This window comes from Lutra lutra, chromosome 1 (assembly GCF_902655055.1).
Source record: "Lutra lutra chromosome 1, mLutLut1.2, whole genome shotgun sequence".
In the NCBI taxonomy this organism is placed as follows: domain Eukaryota; kingdom Metazoa; phylum Chordata; class Mammalia; order Carnivora; family Mustelidae; genus Lutra; species Lutra lutra.
In genome coordinates this window covers 144,323,212-144,346,555 of record NC_062278.1, presented here as the reverse complement: position 1 = coordinate 144,346,555, position 23,344 = coordinate 144,323,212, and the positions used below count along the sequence as shown (strand labels likewise).

The following is a 23,344-nucleotide window of genomic DNA, read 5'->3' as shown; positions in this document are numbered from 1 at the left end:
CTCTTTTATTTAAATATTGTTTCTAACAATTCTTGGTGCCTTGTATTAATAAGCTGACTTTATAAATAAGAATACAAACTCAATACAAAATGAATAATTTCTCAATTTGAAGTTATTTTTTTAAGATTTTATTTATTTATTTGACAGAGACAGAGGGAAAGGGAGAAGCAGACTCCCCACTGACCAGGGAGCCCGATGCAGGGCTTGATCCTAGGACCCTGAGGTCATGACCTGAGCCGAAGGCAGTTGCTTAACCAACTGAGCCACCCAGGCATCCCTCAGCTTGAAGTTATTTAAATTGAATATGCATATAGTGAGGTTTAGTGCAACTGAAGTAATATGTTTTTCTACTTTGAAGATCTAAGTGTTTACAGAGGAAATGACAGATGTGGGCTTATTACTATGTAAAACTGATGTTAAACGTTTTCTTTTACCCCATAAGACATTTTGAATTTTTCTTACAATGCAGCTAATGTGGGTATATGATGAAGATGTAGGAATGAATTGCAGAGAGGTTACCTTTGTGCCAGGTTTATACAAGATCTTTGATGAAATTTTGGGTGAGTACTTGCCTAAGATTTAACTCCTCTGTGTCTTTTGGGGTGTGTGTGTGTGTAAAGCTAGACTTACAGTATAAATTTCAAAGGCATATCTCTGGCTTCTGTGCTGAATATAAATGTTCTTCAGAAAATTTTGTATTCACTGTAATATTTTCATATCTGTACACATCATATCTTTGAGTTTATCTGTAAAATGACTGTGTTGTATTTGATCAGTAATCCACGGTTGATTTGTAATCTTGTATGTGTAGTCATTTGAAGATTTTATGCATACCAGTCATCTGGGGGGCATGTTAAAAATAGAGATTACAGTGCCTGATCCTTGCAGATTTGGTAAGTTTGCTGTGAGACATGTGAAATTGTGTTTTTCACCAACAAATCAGGAATTTCTGTTGGGCAGCCAAGTTTAATCACCATTGTTCTGAATGATCTCTGTTTTCTCCAAATCACATGATAAATCATAATTAAGTGTGGATACTTAATTGATTCCTAGGGAATGCTTGCACTTTGGAAATAGTTTTAGCCAAGCACTTTCTAGAGTCTCTGGGCTCTGTCACCACCATATCAGTGCCACTTGATGTTTCCTAGACAGCTGGGTTGTGTGGGTCTCTCTGAGCTAGTTCTGGTCGCTCTTTGGGGAAAGGACAGGGAGTAAAAACTAGTTACTTGTATTTTATACTATCCACTTTTTCTTCCCAGCTATCCACTTGATTTTACTTTTATGTCACATAGTGTTTACCAGGAATATATATTTTCTATGATTGAAGTGAATTTGACAGCTAGCTTGTGTAATATTTGTGTAGTCATGTGTCTAACCACAGTAGATAATGTATGCAAATACATTATCAGTTATAGAGCATAGGATTTAGGATTTTAAATTTTGATTTCTAAGGATGCTGAAGACTTTGTCTTTCTAATTTAAAAATAACTGATTTTAGCTCAACCTTCATATAAAACCATGAGTTTTTTTTGAAGGAGATCAAGAGAAAATAGTTGTTTCCAAGATAAACCATAATTAAACTCAATTTTTTTCTTTTAGATCTAACCTGGATTAGGGGGTTGTAATCTATAGATGTTTTTTATTTTTATATATCACAAAATCTGCCCTTCCCCTACCCCCGATTTATAGTAGAAGACATAACCGTAATTTAGTGTGATATCAAATTTAAGACTATTATTTAGAAAATAAAGTTTTTATTAGATGTTAGTAGCAATAATTTCAGTAACTATTACCATATATAAATGTTTATATTAACTAGGGGTACAAATACAGTGTCATATTTATTCATATAGCTTTATATATTTTATTAATCATCAAAATATTTAATTCGTAGTTAATGCAGCTGACAATAAACAGAGGGACAAGAATATGACTTGTATTAAAGTTTCTATTGATCCGTAAGTATATTTCAAGTTTAATTTTTTTATGCTGTTGTTTTATTCTAATAGTTCTCAAATACTCCTCAAATGAATACTATATACAATTAGTACTCCTAAAGTTTCCCTGTTGCCTGAGAACTTATTTTTGCCTCTTTTATATACTATACTTTTATGGTTCTTCTGTCATTCATGATCTTTTACTCCAAAGTACTTCCTTATGGGAACACTTGGAAACCCATTTTTCTCCCTCTTTGATGCTGCAGTTATTGTTGCAGGTGATTATAGTAGTCATTCACTCTTTCCTTCTTGCCCTTGCTTTGAGAGTCAAGACTCAGTGCTATTGCTAGTACTAGTCCAGTTATATTATAGATTAAATTTATTTGTTATGACTGGTATTTGGGCTTTCCCATTATTTTTAACATCATTTGTAAATTATGAACTGCTGGTATTATAGAATACATACCAGGTGTTCAGCTAATTAGATCTCACTGTGGTGATTTGTTTTGGAGAACTGAAGGGGAGTGAAAATAATACCATTTTAACTTAGAAATATTACTATTACATTGACCCTGTTTCCAACAGCATGGCTTTTGTAAAATATTGCATTACATTTATATTTTATTAATAATTTAGAATTATATCAAGAATTTTCTCTAACATGAAAATTTAACTAACTCAGGTATAGTCTCACTGTCAACTAATCTAATTTTAGATGGTATGGTTAAGATTATTATATATGAAAATATAACATATTTGGTTATACCATGAAGTTAGCTGTATATTAAAATATTATCACAAACTACAGAGGAGCTTAAAACTTTATACGATGGTTAGTATTTGCTGGCATCTGTCTGATTAAAAACAAATGTGAAAAGCACATTAACCAGAGTTTTAACAGCCCTTCTAGTTTAAGTATGCTTGTTTATTTAGGGTTAAAACTCTTAAATCTGTAGCTTTAAAAAATAGTATACACTCATACTGAAATATGTATACAGATATATTTTTATTTTTTTTAAGTGGGATTATATACTTTTTCTATTTTTATTTGATATATTGTGGACAGCCTTTGTTATTAACTTATATAGATCTACTTAAATCTTTTTAACTATTACTAATTATTTTATTATGTTGATATATCATAATTTAACCTCTTAACATTTAATGAATATTAGATATTTAGGTTGTTTTCCAGGTTTCTTTTTAGCTTTAAATATTTCAGAATTTCATTTGTAGCTTATTCAAACACAGTATTCTTTTTCCTAGTATTTCTGTGAAGATTATTGATGAAGCAAAGGATATAGTTGTAGAGCTCTGAATCATTGTTCAGAACTTATTAAATGCTAGATCTGGGAATTGATATAGATTGAATTTTTCAATAGAGGTGACTTCGATAGGAAGTTAAATTTCATACTCATATAGACTTACTGAATGTAGGAGATGTCAAAACTTATTTTTTTAAAACTGTGATAAAGATAATGAATTTACAAAATACCTATCTTAATTATAGTACTATATATGATACGCTAAATTGGATGAAAAAAATTTAAAGGTTTACTTATGAATGTATTGACTTTGTATCATTTTGAGATGTTTAAGATGTGTAATTTTCCATTCATTGTCTTTATTTCCTTCAGAATTCTTCTCTATTAAATCTAAAAAAGTAGTGTAGTATCTGGCCCTTGTTTCTAGGGTCCATTGTCTTTAGGAGGCACAAGTGGGACTTTAGTAGGCAATTTGAAACTGTTACATATTTAAACATTCAGCTGTGTATTTTGTAGAGATTGTTTACATTGTTTACTTACCTGAGAGATAATTAATCTCCTGAGGTACTCAACAATAATTTTTTTTTTTTTTTTTTTTTTTTTTTTTTTGCTAGTCTTGGTATATCATGAGAGTGGCTGGGTAAAAGGTTTAATGGAGAACTGAAGTCATAAACTGGCTCAAAAGTTAGGGTTAAATTTTGGCTAGACAAAGAGTAAAAAGACATTAAAGGAAGGAAAGACCAGTAAACAAAGAAATGGAAAAACTGGGAATGAACATTCAGGACAAGTAACAAACTGACTTGAAGGAAAAGCAGGATACATGTTGCCAAATAGTGGGAATTAAATTTGACTATAATTAAGGATCTGGATAATGGGCTGTGAACATGCCATAGAGGAGTTTTTAGCTTGATTTATAATATTTAAGGTGATAGCAGTCTAGACTTGTATATTGGCATTTGGAATGAAGAAAGGACTGAATATGGATAATAAATGAATCTCAGGACAAACATTAGTCTTGATGACTAAAGACTCTAGAGAATGATCAGGAGATCTGAATTTAAAAATGCTATAAAAATTTGAGTCTAGGACATTTGAAGAGTTGAACCTGTATTGGACAATAAGGGAAAGAAAAGTTGGTGGCTAATTAGAGAAAGAAGATGATGTGCTAAAAGTTATTTGTTAGCTAGCTTCCTTTCTTCCTTCCTATTTAATTTGATTTAATTAATTGATTACCCCCTGGGTATATGGTTTTAATTTTGTCTTTTATAACAAATTTTTTAGTTGTGTAACTACTTCTAATACCTCTTCAGAGAGTAAGATACATACATCTGAATGAAACTATATGTAAGACTAATTATGAATCAGATTGTCAGATGGTAGCTTTTTTTTTTAAGATTTTATTTAGAAAGATTTATTTGACAGAGATCACAAGTAGGCAGAGAGGCAGGCAGGGTTGCGGGGAGGGGTGGTGGTGGCAGGGGCTGGGGAAGCATGCTCCCGCTGAGCAGAGAGCCCCCATGCAGGGCTCAATCCCAGGACCCCGGGACCATGACCTGAGCAGAAGCTTTAACCCACTGAGCCACCCAGGCGCCCCCAAATGGTAGCTTTTTTTTTTTTTTAAAGATTTATTTATTTATTTATTTGACAGAGAGAGAGATCACAAGTAGGTAGATAGGTAGGCAGAGAGAGAGAGGAGAAAGCAGGCTCCCTGCCAAGCAGAGAGCCCGATGCCGGACCCGATCCCAGGACCCTGAGATCATGACCTGTGCTGAAGGCAGAGGCTCAACCCACTTAGCCATCCAGGCGCCCCAAATGGTAGCTTTTTAAGCTAATTCTTAGTGTTGGTTATGAAGCTGTGTTTTTTTGCAGATTTGGCTTTTATTTTTATTTTTTTTAAGATTTTATTTATTTGTCAGAGAGCGTGCGCACAGGCAGACAGAGTGGCAGGCAGAGGCAGAGGGAGAAGCAGGCTCCCTGCCAAGCAGGGAGCCCGATGCGGGACTCTATCTCAGGACGCTGGGATCATGACCTGAGCCGAAGGCAGCCGCTTAACCAACTGAGCCACCCAGGCGTCCCTGCAGATTTGGTTTTTAAATGGGTAAAGGGATTATAGTGTATACTACTCAAAATGATAGGGTAGGCAAAATTTTCTATCAGGACTACTGCCTATGTCAAGTTGCTATTAGCCATAAGAGCCTCTACTGCATACCACTCAGGGCTTAAATGGATGGTTTTGTGATAAGGAAACCTAAAAAACCTAAAATAGGTAAAAATCTAGATATTTTAAAACCATTAAAATTAGTTGATGACCATGATTGCCACAATGCAAGCAGCCCTGTATAATATTTAGGGTGAGAATGGAATACATTTCCTGCTATTCGTCCTTTTCCATATGTACTGCAGCAACAGTTGGGAAATGAAAATGGCAGTGGCTCCTGGCTCTGCAGGAGATAGGTGGTTCATAGGTGGTATACTGGTAGAATGAAGCAGGAAGATCATGGCTAATATATATGAAAAGAAGACAATCTGGAGCTGACTTCTTGTAGCTTTCATTGCTTTTACTATTTTTGGGGGGAAGTTGGGAAGAGTTTCTTTTCCTGAGAAATTTTTCAGTATTACCTGTAGGGCTTAGTGGCCCTACTTTAAGTTATGACTTGGGTAGATATGTGTGTCCTCAGCAAGTATTTTCTTGAAAGATGAGTGTCTTCCAATTAGTAATGGCTGGAGTTTTGCTTATAATTACTCAGGTTTGTTCTGGATTACTTTACTTTTTATGGAAATTAATATACCTTTAAACCATACTAAGCTCTAAACTCTGCTTGTTTATTTACAGTGAATCAAATATTATAAGCATTTGGAATAATGGGAAAGGCATTCCAGTAGTAGAACACAAAGTAGAGAAAGTTTATGTTCCTGCATTAATTTTTGGACAGCTTTTAACATCCAGTAACTATGATGATGATGAGAAAAAAGTAACAGGTAAAGTCTAAACGGCTGATCAGAATTTTTGCTGATTTTTTTTTTATACTTCCAACTATGTAAAATATTACAGAAAAGGAAACCTGTGTAGCTTTACTGTGAGAAAATTCTTTTCAGAATTAATATCTATAAAAAACTATCACACGTAAGTATTATCTTGATTATAGTCTGACAGGCATTTTAAAAGCTTAATTCATAGTACTTATGCTTCTTATGCTACAACTCCTGGAACTCTAATCTGGCTGACAGTTTGAGTTTTAAATTAGAGTACCGATGAAAGTCAGATATATGATTCCTATATATGTGAACTTCTTATTGCATAAGGAAACTGTGTCTTTTGATATCAATTAAATTACTTCTAAACTGTTTTGCGAGGGTCAAGATTGCAAATCTAGGTTTTGTAAATAGAGTTGAAGTGCTTTGATCGTAACCAAATGTTTTCCTACTTATTTCCATTGCTCAAGAGTGGGTTGATGGTTTTCATGTTCAAAACCAAAACTTTAGGAAATGATGTAGATTAAATTTTTATAATAGAGAAGTAACTTTGATAGAAAACTCAGATTTCATCTTTGCATAGATTTACTTGATGATAGGAGATTGCAAGCTTAATTTTCTTTGAAATTATGAAGTTGATGAATCTATAAAATACATGTTAGTTATATTAGTTTATATGCTAAATCTTAATTGTATTTTACTTTAAATGAAAAAATCTAAATATACTCTGAAATATTCAGTTGGTGATTGTTAAAATAATGCAGTGAAATTATTTTGCTACAGACCTGTCCCATGGTAGGTAAGTTTGACAAAGTTCCTAAAATCCTTTTCATTAAACCTTTCAAATTTGATTGTTTTTACAGGTGGTCGCAATGGTTATGGTGCAAAACTTTGTAATATTTTCAGTACAAAGTTTACAGTAGAAACTGCTTGCAAAGAATACAAACACAGTTTTAAGCAGGTATGATAGAAATTCTGATTGTGTGTGTGTTTGTGTGTGTGTTATGTTGTATTGCTTTGCTAAGATGATAGAACCTTAGGTAAATGGCAGTGATGCCTATATCACTTTTTGTTTTTAAAGCATTAAGCATGTCAGAATAAAGACTTCAGAATGCCTGAAGGTTTTATATAAATCTTTCTCCTGTTTCTTGAAAATGAAGAGCTTTATTAGACTTTTCCTTTACCTACTTAAGCATTACTGATAATGCCTTGAACCTTACAGACTTACTGAAATGTATCCACTTAGCATATTTGAAAAATTCCTCATTGATTCATCAAATTCATATTACAAAATTCTGTTTTATTTTACTCTGGTAGACCTTTGAAAAGAGTTTGAAATTTTACATTAGCTAAAGTAATTTGGTCAGGGAAAGCCTCATTCTTATTTATTTCTGTAAAATTCTAAATGGTCATGTTGAAGAGTTTGAAAGTTATTTTACTAATAGTGTATAAAGTCGTGCAGTTCATTTTGCTTATTTTCAAATTAGGTTCTTATAATAGTGTTCCCCTCCCCCCTTATCTATGGTTTTGCTTTCCATGGTTTTAGTTATCCGCGGTCAACCGCGGTTCAGAAGCAAATGATCCTCCTTCTGACATATCGTTGGAAGGTCAGTAGTAGCTTAATGCTCTGTCACAGTGCCTACATCATTCACCTCACTTCATCTGGTATTGTAGGCATTTTATCATCTCACATCATCCAAGAAGGTTGACTCCAGTACAATAAGATATTTTGAGAGGGAGAAAGACCACATTCATATAACTTTTATTAAAGTATAATTGTTCTATTAATTATTATTAATCTCTTATTGTGCCTGATTTATAAATTAAGTTTTATCATCGGTGTGTTTGGAAAAAACATAATATATATAGGGTTTGGTACTATCCATGGTTTCTGGTCTTGGAACATAGGTAAGGAGGGACTACTGTAGTAGTTTTAAAATTTTTTCATCTCTAATATCAGTTTCAAGGATTGGTTTGTTGTGAAGCTGGAAACTGGATATAAATGGTAAATGACTGTATTTCATGAACTGAGCCTTTATGTATTATAAAATATAGAAGCATATAGAAATATTTGAGTATTTTTTCTTTTAAAGACATGGATGAATAACATGATGAAGACTTCTGAAGCCAAAATTAAACATTTTGATGGTGAAGATTACACATGCATAACATTCCAACCAGATCTGTCTAAATTTAAGATGGAAAAACTTGACAAGGATATTGTGGCCCTTATGACCAGAAGAGCTTATGATTTGGCTGGTTCATGCAAGGGGGTCAAGGTCATGTTTAATGGAAAGAAATTGCCTGTAAGTGTCTTATAAAATAGTAAATGCTTTATTATTTTCTGGGCAGCTTACAGTTAAATCTAACTGCTAAGCAGTCAGTTATCTTGTAGAACCATTAATAACACAACACAGGATTCTATTTTACTTTCATTTATAACATTTCCTATACTCCTAATTTCTTGGCATAGATCTGAGTTTCTGATTTTAATCCTGTATCTTCTGCCTGGAAATTTTTAATTTCTTGTAGTTAGGTCTGGCAATAAATTCCCTCAGTCTGTTTGAGAGAGTATTTTCCTTCACTTTCAAGAGATACAGAGATATATAGAATTATGGGTTTACAGTATTGTTTCTTTTAATGTCATCCAGTTGTCTTCTTGTTTGATGGTTTGTGCTATAGTTCCTATCCTCCTTCCTCTTTTGGTAAGGTGTTTATTTTTCCCTTTGGGTACTTTGAAGGTTTTCTTTGTTTTTTTGTTTGTTTGTTTGTGTGTGTGTTTGCTTTGAGAATGGCATGCTTAGGTGTTTTTATGGGAGTTTGGTTTTGTTTTTTAACGTGTATTTTTTTCATTCCATTTTCTGAGCTTCTTGGATCTGTTGTTTGGTATCTGTCACTGATTTTGGAAAAATTTGGGCATTATTTCTCAAATAGTTCTTTGCTGTTCTTTCCTTCTGGTATTCCAGTTATGCATTTGTTATATAGTTTGGTATTGTCCTAAGCTCCTGGATGTTTTCCTCTGCTTTATTCACTCTTCTCTCTTTGTGTTTCAGTTTAATTTCTGTTGCCCTATTTTTTTTTTTTTTAAAGATTTTATTTATTTATTTGACAGGGAGAAATCACAAGTAAGCAGAGAGGCAGGCAGAGAGAGAGGAGGAAGCAGGCTCCCCGCTGAGCAGAAAGCCCGATGTGGGGCTCGAACCCAGGACCTGGGATCATGACCTGAGCCGAAGGCAGCGGCTTAACCCACTGAGCCACCCAGGCGCCCCTGTTGCCCTATTTTTAAGTTCACTAATTTTTTTTTCTTTAATATGTCATGTCTGTTGATGAGTCTGCCCATGGCATTCTTTTTATCTTCTACTGTGTCTTTGATTTCTAGCATTTCCATTTGATACTTATACAACTTCAACAGAGAAATGGAAGCTATATTGTCTGCTTTCTCCATTAGAGCCTTTAACATATTAATCATAGTTATTTTAAATGCCTTATCTGATAGTTAAAACATCTGTTGACATATCTGAGTCTGGTTCTGATGATTGCTTTGTCTTTTCAGTCTGTTTTTTTCTTGCCTTTTGGCATGCCTTGTTAAGCTTTTGTTGGCAATCAGCGACATTGTATAGGATAGTAGATATGGAGTAAATAGGCTTTGGTATCAGGATTTATGTTTAATCTGTACAGAAAATGGCTGTGTTTGCATTTAATTGTTTTTGCACTTAGTTAACATTGATGTTTGTTGTTGCTATGGGCACCAGAAACTTAAAATTATTCCTTGCTTTTGGGCCTTGCCTTGGAGCTGTCCCTCAGGAAAGGTCTGTCTCTGCAGCCCTACACTCCGAAACCCACTGTTACTATTGGAGGCCTGTTAAAATGGTGGTAGTTATAGGATACTTATGTCTGATTGAGATTCAAGACTTTGGAGTACATACTGGCCCTGTGTCTCAGGGGTTTGGCTTTCACAAGTGTTTCTGCCTTTCCTCTAGAGAAAGAGATTTTTCTCTGCCCTTTATTTTCTTCCCCTAACTGCAGCGTGTATCCACCAGTATTCTCATTTAGTATTAAGGCTCCCTGCTCCTTAAAATAAACTTTTTTTTTTCCTTAAATGAGATGGGAGTGGGATGAGGTAGAACTGGAATTATTTAATTCCAACTATAGTGATATTTTACCAGTACTCTTTAGCAGTATTCTTCCCCCTGCAAATTAAGGTTTTTGTTTTGTTTGCTTTTTGTTTTTGTTTTGTTTTTGTGGTTGGGATGGATAAGGGAGATGAGTCTGGGTGGAATTCCCAGTAGCTGCTGTTTTTCTCTTCCCCCAACCAGCAGCACCATGATGGGGAGCTTTTTCTAGATTTCCCTGACCTTCCCTGTGAGAAACTGCTGGAGTTTCTGGAGAAAAAGCCTGTAAGTTGAGGATCCCCTTATGATGACAGTCCTCAAGTGCTTCACACACCCATACTGTCCATATTTGTCTTAAAGCAAGTTGTCGAAATTTCTGGTTTAATGTTCCTTTTGGCTTATATGACATTAGGCAGCTTCTGCCTCACCTAAGCAAATTGGTTAGTGTTCTGTGTCTCTCTACAGATAGCTGTTTCTCTTAAGACTATGAATTCAGGTTTCTTGAATGTTCTTGAAAAATCAGTTTGCTGTCTGACCAGCTGTTTTCTTGAAGGGCAGAAGCTTGCATTCTTTTCTTTCTTTCTTCCTTTCTCTCTCTTTCTTTCTTTAAACCTTCTATATGTCTGAACTCAAAGTAGACATCTACTTTGTCATTTGAAAACTTAAACTTTTGGAAGAGTTTATAATAATTCACCTGTCAAGCTTTTACTTCATACTCTCTCTTTATCAGGTACATATAGAAATTAATTCCTTTTTAAAGGGTAGGGATCAAGGAATAGAATGGGGGAAGTCATGAAGGTTTGGAGCTGAGAAATAAAAGCTGTTGTGAGTGAGGGAAAATTAAAGTGTAAGAGTACCTGATGGGATTTACCTAGTTGAGCTGCCAATATAAGATTGTTTATTGGTTTTGGTTTTCAAATTAATAGGTAAATGGATTTCGCAGTTATGTAGATCTTTATGTGAAAGACAAGTTGGATGAAACTGGAGTGGCCCTGAAAGTTATTCATGAACTTGCAAATGAAAGATGGGATGTTTGTCTCACACTGAGTGAAAAGGGATTCCAGCAAATCAGCTTTGTAAATAGTATTGCAACAACAAAAGTAAGTGTGCTAATTCTTCGTTGCCATGTCAGCGATAGAACAAGCTTCATTAAAAACAAAATAAGAAACAATAACAAAACCCCCCAGATCTGCTTTTGTGAAATAAAAATTGGCTTATGAAAATGAAAGCTTATTTTTATGAAAATAACTCATAATTTATATAAACATCCATTGAGCTTTGAGTTTATATTAGTGTTTATAGTTGAATACACTTATATTTTATGAATTTAGAATGTTAACACATTCTTTAGTCTGTTCTGAGTTTAGAGTGTAAAAGAAAGAATAATAGAGGAGTCTGTTTTGGGGTCAGATTGTGGTACGTGTGTTACATGCTATTCTAAGAAGTTTGAACACTGCTCTGTAGGCTTTTGGATTGTGAATCCAATTGAATTGGATTGAAATGAATGAAATTTTTCTTGTCTAAAAGCATTTGCCCCATTGATCATAATAAAGTCATAGATAATACAAGCATTATTCTAGAATAATCTAAAGCAGTGATTTGATAATTTGTCACTCTTGTTCAAGTTTTAACTTATTCTTTTTAATACTCAGTGTTTTTTAAAATCTAGCATCACTTTCTCAAGTCAACAAATTTTGCATCAGTTATGATTGCATTTGGTTATATGTAATAGAAACCCAATATACAGTAGCATAAAGAGGTAAAGGTTTTACTTTTTCTTCTTATAACTGGGGACTGGGAGTAAGTAGTCTTAGTTTGGTACTATGACTCTACAGTATCATCAGGAACCAAGGCTCTTCCTGGTTTTCTTTTCTGCCATCCTTAGCACGTGGCTTTCATTCTTATGCCTTTAAGATACCTGCTGGCTTCTCTATGCCTCAATTTCAAGTTCTAGGGAAAGAGAAAGAGGCTTGGCAAATGTGTATATCAACTAAATCACTCCCTTTTTCATCAGGAGTAGAGTAGTTTTCCTGGAAATCCCATCCAGTGTACCTCGCTAACATCTCTGGCTAGAACTGAGTCAAGTGGCTATCTCTAGCTGCAAAAGAGTCTAGATTGGTTAATATGTTCAACTGGGCATGTTGCCAGATAAAAAATAAGTTTAGGTTTTTTAATAAAGGAAGGAATGGACATTGGATGGCCAACTGGCAATGGCTGCCACATTCCCTAAGTATAAATCTTGTGTCTGCCAGTATTTGTTCTCACTTCCATGTTTTTTTTTTTTTAATTTGATTGTTTTTACTTTGTGTATAGTTTTATACAGTTGGCTAATTGGCCCTAGAGCCAAAAAGACCTTATTTTTTCATTTTTATTTTTATTTACTTATTTGTTTGACAGAGCGAGAGAGGGAACACAAGCAAGGGGAAGAGGGAGAAGCAGGCTCCCTGCTGAGGAGGGAGCCCAATGTGGAACTCAGTCCCAGGGCCCTGGGATCATGACCTGAGCCTAAGGCAGATGCTTAAGGACTGAGCAATCTAGATGCTCCAGCTCCTTATTTTTTATATCCTAACTCTGCAATTCTGAGATTCATGTTATGCTTCTGCATAATTGGGTTAATAGTACTGACTCCACAAAGTTATGAAGATTAAATGCTTATTCAAGGGAAAAAAAGAAGTATTTTGCTACCCTAATTATAGAAGATTTTATATTCTATTTTTTTGTTCCTCTTTAGGGTGGACGTCATGTGGATTACGTAGTAGATCAAGTTGTTGGTAAATTGATTGAAGTAGTTAAGAAAAAGAACAAAGCTGGCGTATCAGTAAAACCATTTCAAGTAAGTGGTGCTTTACATATTCTGTTGAATTATTAAATGATATCAGTTCTGATGTTAACCTTTTTGGGGGGGGTATGTTTTCAACAGGTAAAAAACCATATATGGGTTTTTATTAACTGCCTTATCGAAAATCCAACTTTTGATTCTCAAACTAAGGAAAACATGACGCTGCAACCCAAAAGTTTTGGGTCCAAATGCCAACTGTCAGAAAAATTTTTTAAAGCAGTGAGTAAAATTTTTATTACTTCTTAGTGTTGGTTTTGAGAATTAAGTAGTTTTCTTGATTTATTTATTCTTTGTGATTAGTTTCTCTCTTAAATGCTGTTTTAACCTTTCTGAAATGAGGTGAGAGTACAAATAAATAATCTTAGGTTTATAACTGAGCTTTTCAGTTGTTAATAATTTTTCATAATCTGTTGTATATAAGCAAGATTTACTTTACTTCCCTTGTTTGGCAGTACCATCAGTAAACCTGTATTAAATAAGCATATGTAAAGTGTCTTTAAATATATTTGCACTGGGAATCTAAAGATGAATAAATCATGGCTCCTTCTCTTTGGAAGTTTATATTTTGGTGGGGGAGTGTTGTATAATTGCCATAGAACTTATTTATCACATTCTGGTATTGTAAATTCAAAGATATGCTCTTAAAAACAAAAGTCTTTTTTTAGGTTCTAGCTTAAAGCCTTTAGAGATAGTACTTAGGCATCTAATGATGAATTTTGAATACAAAGGACCCTACATTCATGCTTTTGCAAATTTTTGCCCTCATAGCATTCATGATGAAGTGATTTGGTTTTAGATTTTATACTTTTTCATTTTGAGTGGATTAAGTTTAGATTTGGCAACATAGTCCACCTCTTTTTATATCTCAAATGTTCCAGAAAACTATTTCTTATGCCTAAAATCATACTATCCAGGATAACGGAAAAGAAATAGCTCCAACTTGGAGATTCTTCACTCTTCTTATTGGGTTAACATCTTGTCACACATGGACTCACTGCATGGTGACACACAATATATAATGTTGAAATCCTCGTTACCAAACTTTTAAAAGAATAAAGGCGATAAATAAGTTCTTAAATTTATCCTAATGTTTCCTACACATTAGTAGTTTTTGTCATAGCAAATTCAAGATTTGTGTTTTTGAGGAATATAAGAAATCTCATTGTCTAGAATGGTGAATTCATGGGTGGATCAATTTTTACCATGTTAATTTTTAACAAAATTATATGTAACAAAAGCTATGTATATTTTTCATGGGGTTTATTATAATAGTTTTTTCATATTTTGGTAAGTTGCCCTTTATTCATCTGTTTGTATTTTTGTGCAATAGGTTATTGGGTATAACTGCCTGAGTTAGCTTTACTGTAGTTAGAGTAAAATTTACTAGCGTATATTATTATCATCATCACCATTAGTGTTTCACCATATAACTACACAGATTCCAAGTATTATATTTTAGCAAGGTGTATGAACTTCTGGCTTGTTTGTATATCATTATCCTTTAATTTTTAGGCTTCTAACTGTGGCATTGTAGAAAGTATTCTGAATTGGGTGAAATTTAAGGCCCAGACTCAGCTGAACAAGAAGTGTTCATCAGTAAAGTATAGTAAAATCAAAGGTATTCCCAAACTGGATGATGCTAATGATGCTGGTAAGATTTGGATTTTTTTTCAAGATTTAGATTTAAGCTTTTACTTATCTCGTCATAGAAAATGTTCATTTTTCACATGTAGTTAGACTGTACAATTTTATGTTCAGAGTATAAATTTCCTTCATTAAAATTGCCACATGTACCACATATTGCCAAATAGAAATTCAGTAAATTTTACTTAATGATGAAACTATGCTGAACAATTTACTTATAGTCTTTTACTGTCATTATTGTGATTATTAATTTTTCTGGCTTCATTTTTCTCATTGGTAAAATTGAGGAATTTGGAATATATGTCATTTTTAATATCTCTCAGGTGGCAAACATTCCCTGGAGTGTACACTGATACTAACCGAGGGAGACTCTGCCAAATCATTGGCTGTGTCGGGATTAGGTGTGATTGGGCGAGACAGATATGGAGTCTTTCCACTTAGGGGAAAAATTCTTAACGTACGGGAAGCTTCTCATAAACAGGTATCTCTCTCTCTCTCATATCTCCACACATATATCACATTGTAATACTTAATTAAAATTGTTGAACTTTTAGAAGTAAATTCTGACTCACTTTTTATATATTTCAACACTTTTCTAAACAAAAGATTTTATTTATTTTTTTTTTAATTTTTTTATTTTTTTCAGCATAACAGTATTCATTATTTTTGCACCACACCCAGTGCTCCATGCAATCCGTGCCCTCTACAATACCCACCACCTGGTGCCCCCAACCTCCCACCCCCCACCCCTTCAAAATTCTCAGATCGTTTTTCAGAGTCCATAGTCTCTCATGGTTCACCTCCCCTTCCAATTTCCCTCAACTCCCTTCTCCTCTCCATCTCCCCTTGTCCTCCATGCTATTTGTTATGCTCCACAAATAAGTGAAACCATATGATAATTGACTCTCTCTGCTTGACTTATTTCACTCAGCATAATCTCTTCCAGTCCCGTCTATGTTGCTACAAAACTTGTGGATTCATCCTTTCTTTCTTTTTTTTTTTTTTTTTTTTTTTTACAGCTTTATAAACATATATTTTTATCCCCAGGGGTACAGGTCTGCGAATCGCCAGGTTTACACACTTCACAGCACTCACCATAGCACATACCCTCCCCAATATCCATAACCCCACCCCCTCTCCCAAACAAAAGATTTTATTTTTAAGTGCTTTCTACACTTAATGCAGGGCTTGAATTTACAACCCTGAGATCAACAGTTGGCATACTCCGTTGAACTGACTGAGCCAGTCAGGCACCCCTCAACACTTAACATACTTTAAATTATTTTTCTTTTTACACAGATCATGGAAAATGCAGAAATAAACAATATTATCAAAATAGTTGGTCTACAATACAAGAAAAGTTATGATGATGCAGAATCTCTGAAAACTTTACGCTATGGGAAGATTATGATTATGACTGATCAGGTTGGTTTAAAGGTTGCCACATATTTATAAAACTCACCTTTTTCAGAGTGCCCTTTTGATATTTGTTTCATGAGACTTGCTACGAGAAAGTAAAAGGGAAAATAATTGTACATCAAAGGCGGTTAGTAGAAAACATTCAATGGCAATGTTTGTGTGAGACACATTTTACATTATCTAACGTATTGGGCAGCCATCTTTTTGGTTATTTTAAAAATGTTTTTAAATGCAATAAATATCATAAGAGTAGAATGCATGGTAGTATTATGGGGTTGAAGCCTATGTATAAGTTGAAAGGAAATGATGAAACTTATAAGCAACAAAGACTAATCAGTAGGATGATGGATGATGTTTGTATATGATGGCATAATTTGGGGTGTGCAAAAACTAGGACTTAAATAGTAAAATGGCAGTAATTAGGAAAGAACTGGAAAACCAAAAAGGAAGAATTTCACATGCATTCAACATGTCTCATGTACTCTAATTAAAAGCATTTGTAGAGAAAATCTTTCACTGAAAAAGTTGCTATGTAGTTTTAAGCAGAAATTTAGCAGTTTTTAATATCAAGATCAATCAAGATATCAAGACTTGTGAATACCTGTACTCCACAGATCACTCCTTCCCTTGTTCAGTGAAGTGGCATTATAACCATGTTTTAGGTATTCACATCCTTAAATCATTCTTTTAGTGAAATTAACATAAAACATAGTGACAGTATATTTTGTAATGATGGGAAGTTTTAGTCTATCACTAGCTATATTCATTATTTGAATTTTAAGAAAAAATTCTTTACAAACCAGTAAAGATTATCCTTTAGTTAAACATAGTAAAGTGCAGTTTCAAAATTTGAATGGAATTTGCCTGTGCTACATTCATCCATTTAAAAATTTGGTTATAAATAATTATGTTTCATAAAATTATTATAGCACTCTTTACTAACATTTATTTAGGATCAAGATGGTTCTCACATAAAAGGTCTGCTTATTAATTTCATCCATCACAATTGGCCATCACTTTTGAAGCATGGTTTTCTTGAAGAGTTCATTACTCCTATTGTAAAGGTACTATTTACATTAATATATTTTTGTACTGTTGTCTTAAAGAATAGCAGAGAATTAATTTTTTTTTTTTTTTAATTAAGGCTAGCAAAAATAAACAGGAACTTTCCTTCTATAGTATTCCTGAATTTGACGAGTGGAAAAAACATATAGAAAACCAGAAAGCCTGGAAAATAAAATACTACAAAGGTTTGTATTTTAAAATACTTAAATTTTGTGAAGTTACCACTGACATAAATATATTTTTGAGATCATTATAAAATATTTTGAAAGTTTGTTTTAAACTGCAAAAATAGCTATGGCTGATTTTTAAAGAATTTATAAAATATTTTATAGAAGTAGAGAAAGTGGTATGATGGATTTCACATGCACTCTAATAATCACCATTTCACTGCCAATCCTGTTTATCAGAACTCTTCTCATATCTTCCCCATTCATTTGAAATAACTTCTAGATTTTATATAATTTTTATTATACTTTAGTATGTATTTCTAAGAGAATGTTTAAAAAAAGTTCATAATTTCAGTATCATACCTTTCTTTAATAACCTTAATTATTCAGTCAGTATTAAAATTCTCCTAATTATAATAAAAATGTTTTGTTTTGAGTCTGGATCCATCAAGGTCCACACATTGCATTTGGCTTGATAAATCTATTAAATCTTAATATTTTCTCTTTTCATATTTTTTCCTTGTAATTTATTTGTTCAAAAAGTTGGATTGATTGTCCTGTACAATTTTCCACATTCTGGATTTTGCTGATTATCCCTGGAATTTCATTAAATATATAGTATGTTCTTTGCCTCTTATTTTCTGTTAACTAGTAGTTAAATTGGAGGCTTGAGACAGATTTGGATTAGATTTATGTGGCAAAAACATTTAACAGATGTTATTGTATATTTACCTCAGGAGGCATGTAATGTCTGGCTTTTCTTTTTCTGTTAAAATTGATCCCTTGGTACAGGTGTTGCCAGCTTGATCTATCAGCTTTTCAACTAATGGTTTTAAACAGCCATTAATGTTCATAATTCATATAAATTTTTTCAGCTATTTTGAAGAATTGACAAACTATACATATCTAAAGTGTACAGTGATTATTTGATATATGTGTATGTTGTAAACTGATTACCACAATCAAGTTAATCAACATATCCATCACCTCACATAGTTAATTTTTTATGTGGATAGAGGGATCATTTAAGATCTCTTTCAGCAATTTTCAAGTATATAATATAGAATTATTAATTGTAGGCAACATGCTATACATTAACTACCCAGAACTTATTCACCTTATAACTGAAAGTTTGTACTCTTTGATTGACATTTCCCTATTCTCCCCCCACCCCAGCCCCATACCTGGCAGCTACCATTTTACTCTTCTTATGAGTTCAAATTTTTAGATTCTACATGTAAGTGAGCTCATACAGTATTTGTTGTTCTCCGTCTGGATTTTTTCAATTTTGTTTTTAAACTTGTGCAGGGTTGGGTACCAGTACAGCTAAAGAAGCAAAGGAATATTTTGCTGATATGGAAAGGCACCGCATCTTATTTAGATATGCTGGTCCTGAAGACGATGCTGCCATTACCTTGGTAATGAAGTTAATTAAAGATATTTTTTCCTGATATCCATCCCCCTTCCTGCCATACATTTCTTTCTAGTCTGTTTTTTCTAGAAGTGTCTTTTGAACTCTAATGCCCAAACTAGTTAGTCTTAGCATTTCTTTACTCCAGTCTCACACATAGATTATGCTCTGCTTTCGAAGTTCCTTAATTGAAAGGCCTGTTCAAGTATATTTTTGACAAAAGCCTGTTGGGAATAAAACTCAGTTTCTGAGAAATTAGATATTTGCCTTTATACATTTTAATTGTATAATGAAATTAATTTAGGTTTTTTTTTTTGAAATTCATTTAATTTTCAATGTGTGAAATTATTACCTGGAATCTTTCAGGCATTCAGTAAAAAGAAGATTGATGACAGAAAAGAATGGTTAACAAATTTTATGGAAGATCGGAGACAGCGTAGGTTACATGGCTTACCAGAGGTTAGTCATATAGAGTGGTGGTCTGGGGGAAGAAAGAGACTAAAATTCATGCAGGAATAATGACAGTGTTACTATATAACTTTTCTCTTAGCAATTTTTGTATGGTACAGCAACAAAGCATTTGACTTACAATGATTTCATCAACAAGGAATTGATTCTCTTCTCAAATTCAGACAATGAAAGATCTATACCATCTCTTGTTGATGGTAAGTAGCTTTTGTTTTAAAAATCTTTCTCACTTTTGTATGTAGTTATTGAGTATATTTTAATTCCACGTACTCTAAACCATTCGTATAGTAAAATTTAAAATTCTAAATTTGTTTCTGAAATCTTTTGGTAGGACTGAAATCCTTTATATTCCTTAATTTGAATCTCTTCAACTCTTTTTAAGCTTTTCAGGAAAATTAACCTTAGAGCCAATTTTTAAAGATTTCGCCCCAGGCTAATTGCAGACTTTTTAAAATAAAAAATGGGATTTTTATAAGTTCTATAATTTCTATAACTATAAAATAGTTATCCAAGACTAAATTTTAAAAACACCTTTATACCTTAGTACCCAAAACATAACTTACCGAACTTGCTAAAAAAATATTTAGAAACTGGTACTTGGTAGAGCAGATTTTTATCTTCTATCTAGAAATACTTTCCATTTTATAACTTTTAGCAAGTTGATCTTTGTGTTGCTTGGGTTTTCAGCTAATAGCAGATGGTTCTACCCATTCATTTAATTCAGCTTTAAGTTACATCCCTTCTATGAAGTCTTCTCTAACAGTTGCAGTCTACATTGGTTTCAGATGCCTAAACTTCTATTCCAATATTGTGTGCCTCTTATTTTACTTGTGTCAATTTTGCCTCCTCAATTAGATTATAAAATTCTCAAGGAAAGTGGCCATATTTTGTCATCTTGTTTCTACCATGCTCTGAGCCCACGATGATGATGATAGCTAGCATATACTGAAAAGTTTATTACTGTGCTCATTGGCCTAGAGCAAGAAGAATGATAAGGAAGCAGAATGCTTTGCTTGCATTATCTCATGTAATCCTTATGATCACCCTGTTAGGAAGGTAATTATTTCTATTACACTGATGAGGATGCTGAGACTATTGGTTTAGTAATTTGCAAAAAGTCAAATGGTAAATGGCCAAGTTGAGAAGAGTGTCCAGATCAGTGAGATTCTAAAGCCTGCATTCTTAACTGCCACAACACATCTTTTCTTTATAAGGGTTTTCTGATTTGGGATACTCTAATAATATACTTTTTAGGCTCATTGATGGTTTGCTGCTACTTTTAGTTACAATTGACATTTTGGATATATGAATGTTCAGCAGCTCGACAACTCCTGTGAAAGGGATTTGGTGCCATTGAGCAGTTCTTTAAGACCAGAAAGGGTGGTCTTTTACTTGGCACCTCACTTTTGGAAGAGACTGAGATGGTATAACAACATGTTACTATATACTTACCATGTTACAGAATCTCAAGTAACGATTTTAGTTATTTTTTAAAAGCAAACTATATCTTTGCTTTTATCTCTCAAATATATAGAACACTGTTGTCATTAAAAGAAACATTGCAGCTATATCTGGAATAATATTTTAAAAGAGAGTTGTTCTTTGTAAAAATAGGCTTTAAACCAGGACAACGAAAAGTTTTATTTACCTGTTTCAAGAGGAATGATAAACGTGAAGTAAAAGTTGCCCAGTTGGCTGGATCTGTTGCTGAGATGTCTGCTTATCATCATGGAGAAGTAAGCATTAAGATTGGAATCAACTGAAAACTATACTTACTGGCATGAAGAATGATAATTAAGCATAATAAAGTATTTTTTCTTTATAAGTTCTTTGGAAAAGTAAGAGAATCAAGAATTTGGATGCTAATAAAATTAGGGCATATGTATAGAAAATTTAATGTTATATTCTGTTTCTGTGTTATAGCAAGCATTGATGATGACTATTGTGAATTTGGCTCAGAACTTTGTGGGAAGCAACAACATTAATTTGCTTCAGCCTATTGGTCAGTTTGGAACTCGGCTTCATGGTGGCAAAGATGCTGCAAGCCCTCGTTATATTTTCACAATGTTAAGGTAACAGTTTGCTGGTACAGTGATATAAAATTCTATTTGAAGTATATTGGAATTAATGAAATGTTTAATAGAATTGTAAGTATGGAGAGATGATTGTGTACTCTGTTGAAGGTGAATGTTCCAAATTATTTGAGTGCAAATAGAATGAAGTTTGTTGATCACAGTGTTTGTGAATTATTGGTGAAACCAGTCCTAATTGAAGAATTTTTCTGATCCAACTTTACTTTTTAGTCTGAGGAATGGTTTTAGGGTTTAGTCAGAGAAAGAGGAAATCTATACAACATAATTTATCAATGCTAAGAAATTGGGTGGGCTACTAAGTAAGTATGTAAGTAAAATGGGGCTATTTTGTTCTGGTTTTCTGCCTGAGAGAAATATATTTGGTAATAAGCTTAGGTAAACTGTATTTTTAAGTATATATAATCAAAATTTTAAAAACATTTTTCTTAATTTTTGAAATGTAAAGTCTTTATGTATAAAGTTTTATTTCCTAAAATAGGACATTTTCCCATATTTCTTCCTTTCATTAGCTCTTTATCAAGACTGCTTTTTCCTGCTGTGGACGACAACCTGCTTAAATTCCTTTATGATGATAATCAACGTGTTGAGCCTGAGTGGTATATTCCTATAATTCCCATGGTTTTAATAAATGGTGCTGAGGGCATTGGTACTGGATGGGCTTGTAAACTACCCAACTATGATGCTAGGGAAATTGTGAACAATGTCAGACGAATGCTAGATGGCTTGGATCCTCATCCTATGGTAATTATTTAGAACTTACTGCTTATATTGTTTATTTAACAAATGATAATGTATGAACTACAAACTCCAGTCATTTTAGAAAAGTAATGGAACCATTTGCATTTTGGAACATATTGCAGAAAATAAAGACCTTTTTAGCATGTAACTTGATATGTGCTTATAGTAAAAGATATAAGCTTTAGAAAAAGCCTGGAGATGAGGATTATAAGGAGAAGCTTTATTGAAAATTAAAAATACCTCATATTTCAGGTTTGTAGACATCTAAATTATATAGAGAATAGTGTTTTTACGACAAAATTACATGCAGCTTTGTTTTTGTTCTCAAACTAAGTCATATTAGAGTTGTAAGGAATCTTAAAAACACATTGTATTTATTTTCGTATATCCTCATATTTTTAAAATTTTTGCTTCTATATCATCCACTGTGCTTGTTTTTGTCCCAAATTACCTCCAAGAGAAACTTCTCGAAAAAGTGTCCTCCCTTCTGTGTGATTTAAAATCATCTAGAAATTTCCCTATATCATGATACACTTAAATTTTTGTATTACAAAAATGGTAGTGTTCATTGTAGAAAACATAAATAAGAGGAAAAAATACTTGATAAAACCAGCATGTGGAAACAAACTTCCTATTTTTATGTATTTCTCTCCAAGTTTTATTTCATTCTTGTATTTTAAAATAAAACACTGAGTATGATTTAAAAATCTGTTTTTCTCCTTAAATACTTTAAAGTACTTTAAAATATTTCTAATAGAAGCATAAAATGCTTTATGATTATAGTGTTTTAATTCTTTCAGATGTGTTTTAGAATATTAAGACAATTTATTTGGTCAGTACATGCTTTTCATATGTTCAATGTATAGGTAGGTATATATATGTTTATAGATAAATATATATGTAGAATATTCAAAGTATTCAAGCAGGCTATGGAAGAAGAGTAGTGGTATGGAAGGCAAATCATTGGAGAAAAGTTGGAAAGTTAGATTGGGTCCCGACTGTGGAAGACTTTCAATATAACATCCAAGGAGTTTGATTTTAAAGGATTATTAATCTAGGGGAGAAGGAGGTATGGAGGCAATAGACTGAAAAAAAAATATTCTAAAAAGACTGGGAAAGATGAAGCTAAGGGTTTTTGTGTATGTGTGTTTTAAAGATTATAGATTTATTTATTTGAGACAAAGAGTGAGAGTCGAGGGAGAGGGAGAAGCAG

At 33.1% G+C, this 23,344-nt stretch overlaps 1 protein-coding gene across 2 annotated transcripts in view; it reads left to right on the top strand.

Annotated features, from left to right (window-relative positions):
- TOP2B (DNA topoisomerase II beta) overlaps window positions 1-23,344 on the top strand; it is a 59,719-nt gene that overhangs the window by 15,520 nt on the left and 20,855 nt on the right. For both annotated transcript variants that reach the window (XM_047738276.1, XM_047738266.1), the window contains exons 3-21: window positions 470-560; window positions 1,895-1,958; window positions 6,036-6,181; window positions 7,039-7,136; window positions 8,269-8,481; window positions 11,214-11,387; window positions 13,019-13,120; window positions 13,208-13,345; window positions 14,639-14,777; window positions 15,094-15,251; window positions 16,070-16,195; window positions 17,143-17,253; window positions 17,334-17,439; window positions 18,730-18,839; window positions 19,199-19,291; window positions 19,383-19,497; window positions 20,915-21,036; window positions 21,224-21,372; window positions 21,903-22,134. In XM_047738276.1, coding sequence (XP_047594232.1) covers window positions 470-560; window positions 1,895-1,958; window positions 6,036-6,181; window positions 7,039-7,136; window positions 8,269-8,481; window positions 11,214-11,387; window positions 13,019-13,120; window positions 13,208-13,345; window positions 14,639-14,777; window positions 15,094-15,251; window positions 16,070-16,195; window positions 17,143-17,253; window positions 17,334-17,439; window positions 18,730-18,839; window positions 19,199-19,291; window positions 19,383-19,497; window positions 20,915-21,036; window positions 21,224-21,372; window positions 21,903-22,134 — 2,487 coding nt within the window. The remainder of the gene's footprint in view (window positions 1-469; window positions 561-1,894; window positions 1,959-6,035; window positions 6,182-7,038; window positions 7,137-8,268; window positions 8,482-11,213; window positions 11,388-13,018; window positions 13,121-13,207; window positions 13,346-14,638; window positions 14,778-15,093; window positions 15,252-16,069; window positions 16,196-17,142; window positions 17,254-17,333; window positions 17,440-18,729; window positions 18,840-19,198; window positions 19,292-19,382; window positions 19,498-20,914; window positions 21,037-21,223; window positions 21,373-21,902; window positions 22,135-23,344) is intronic.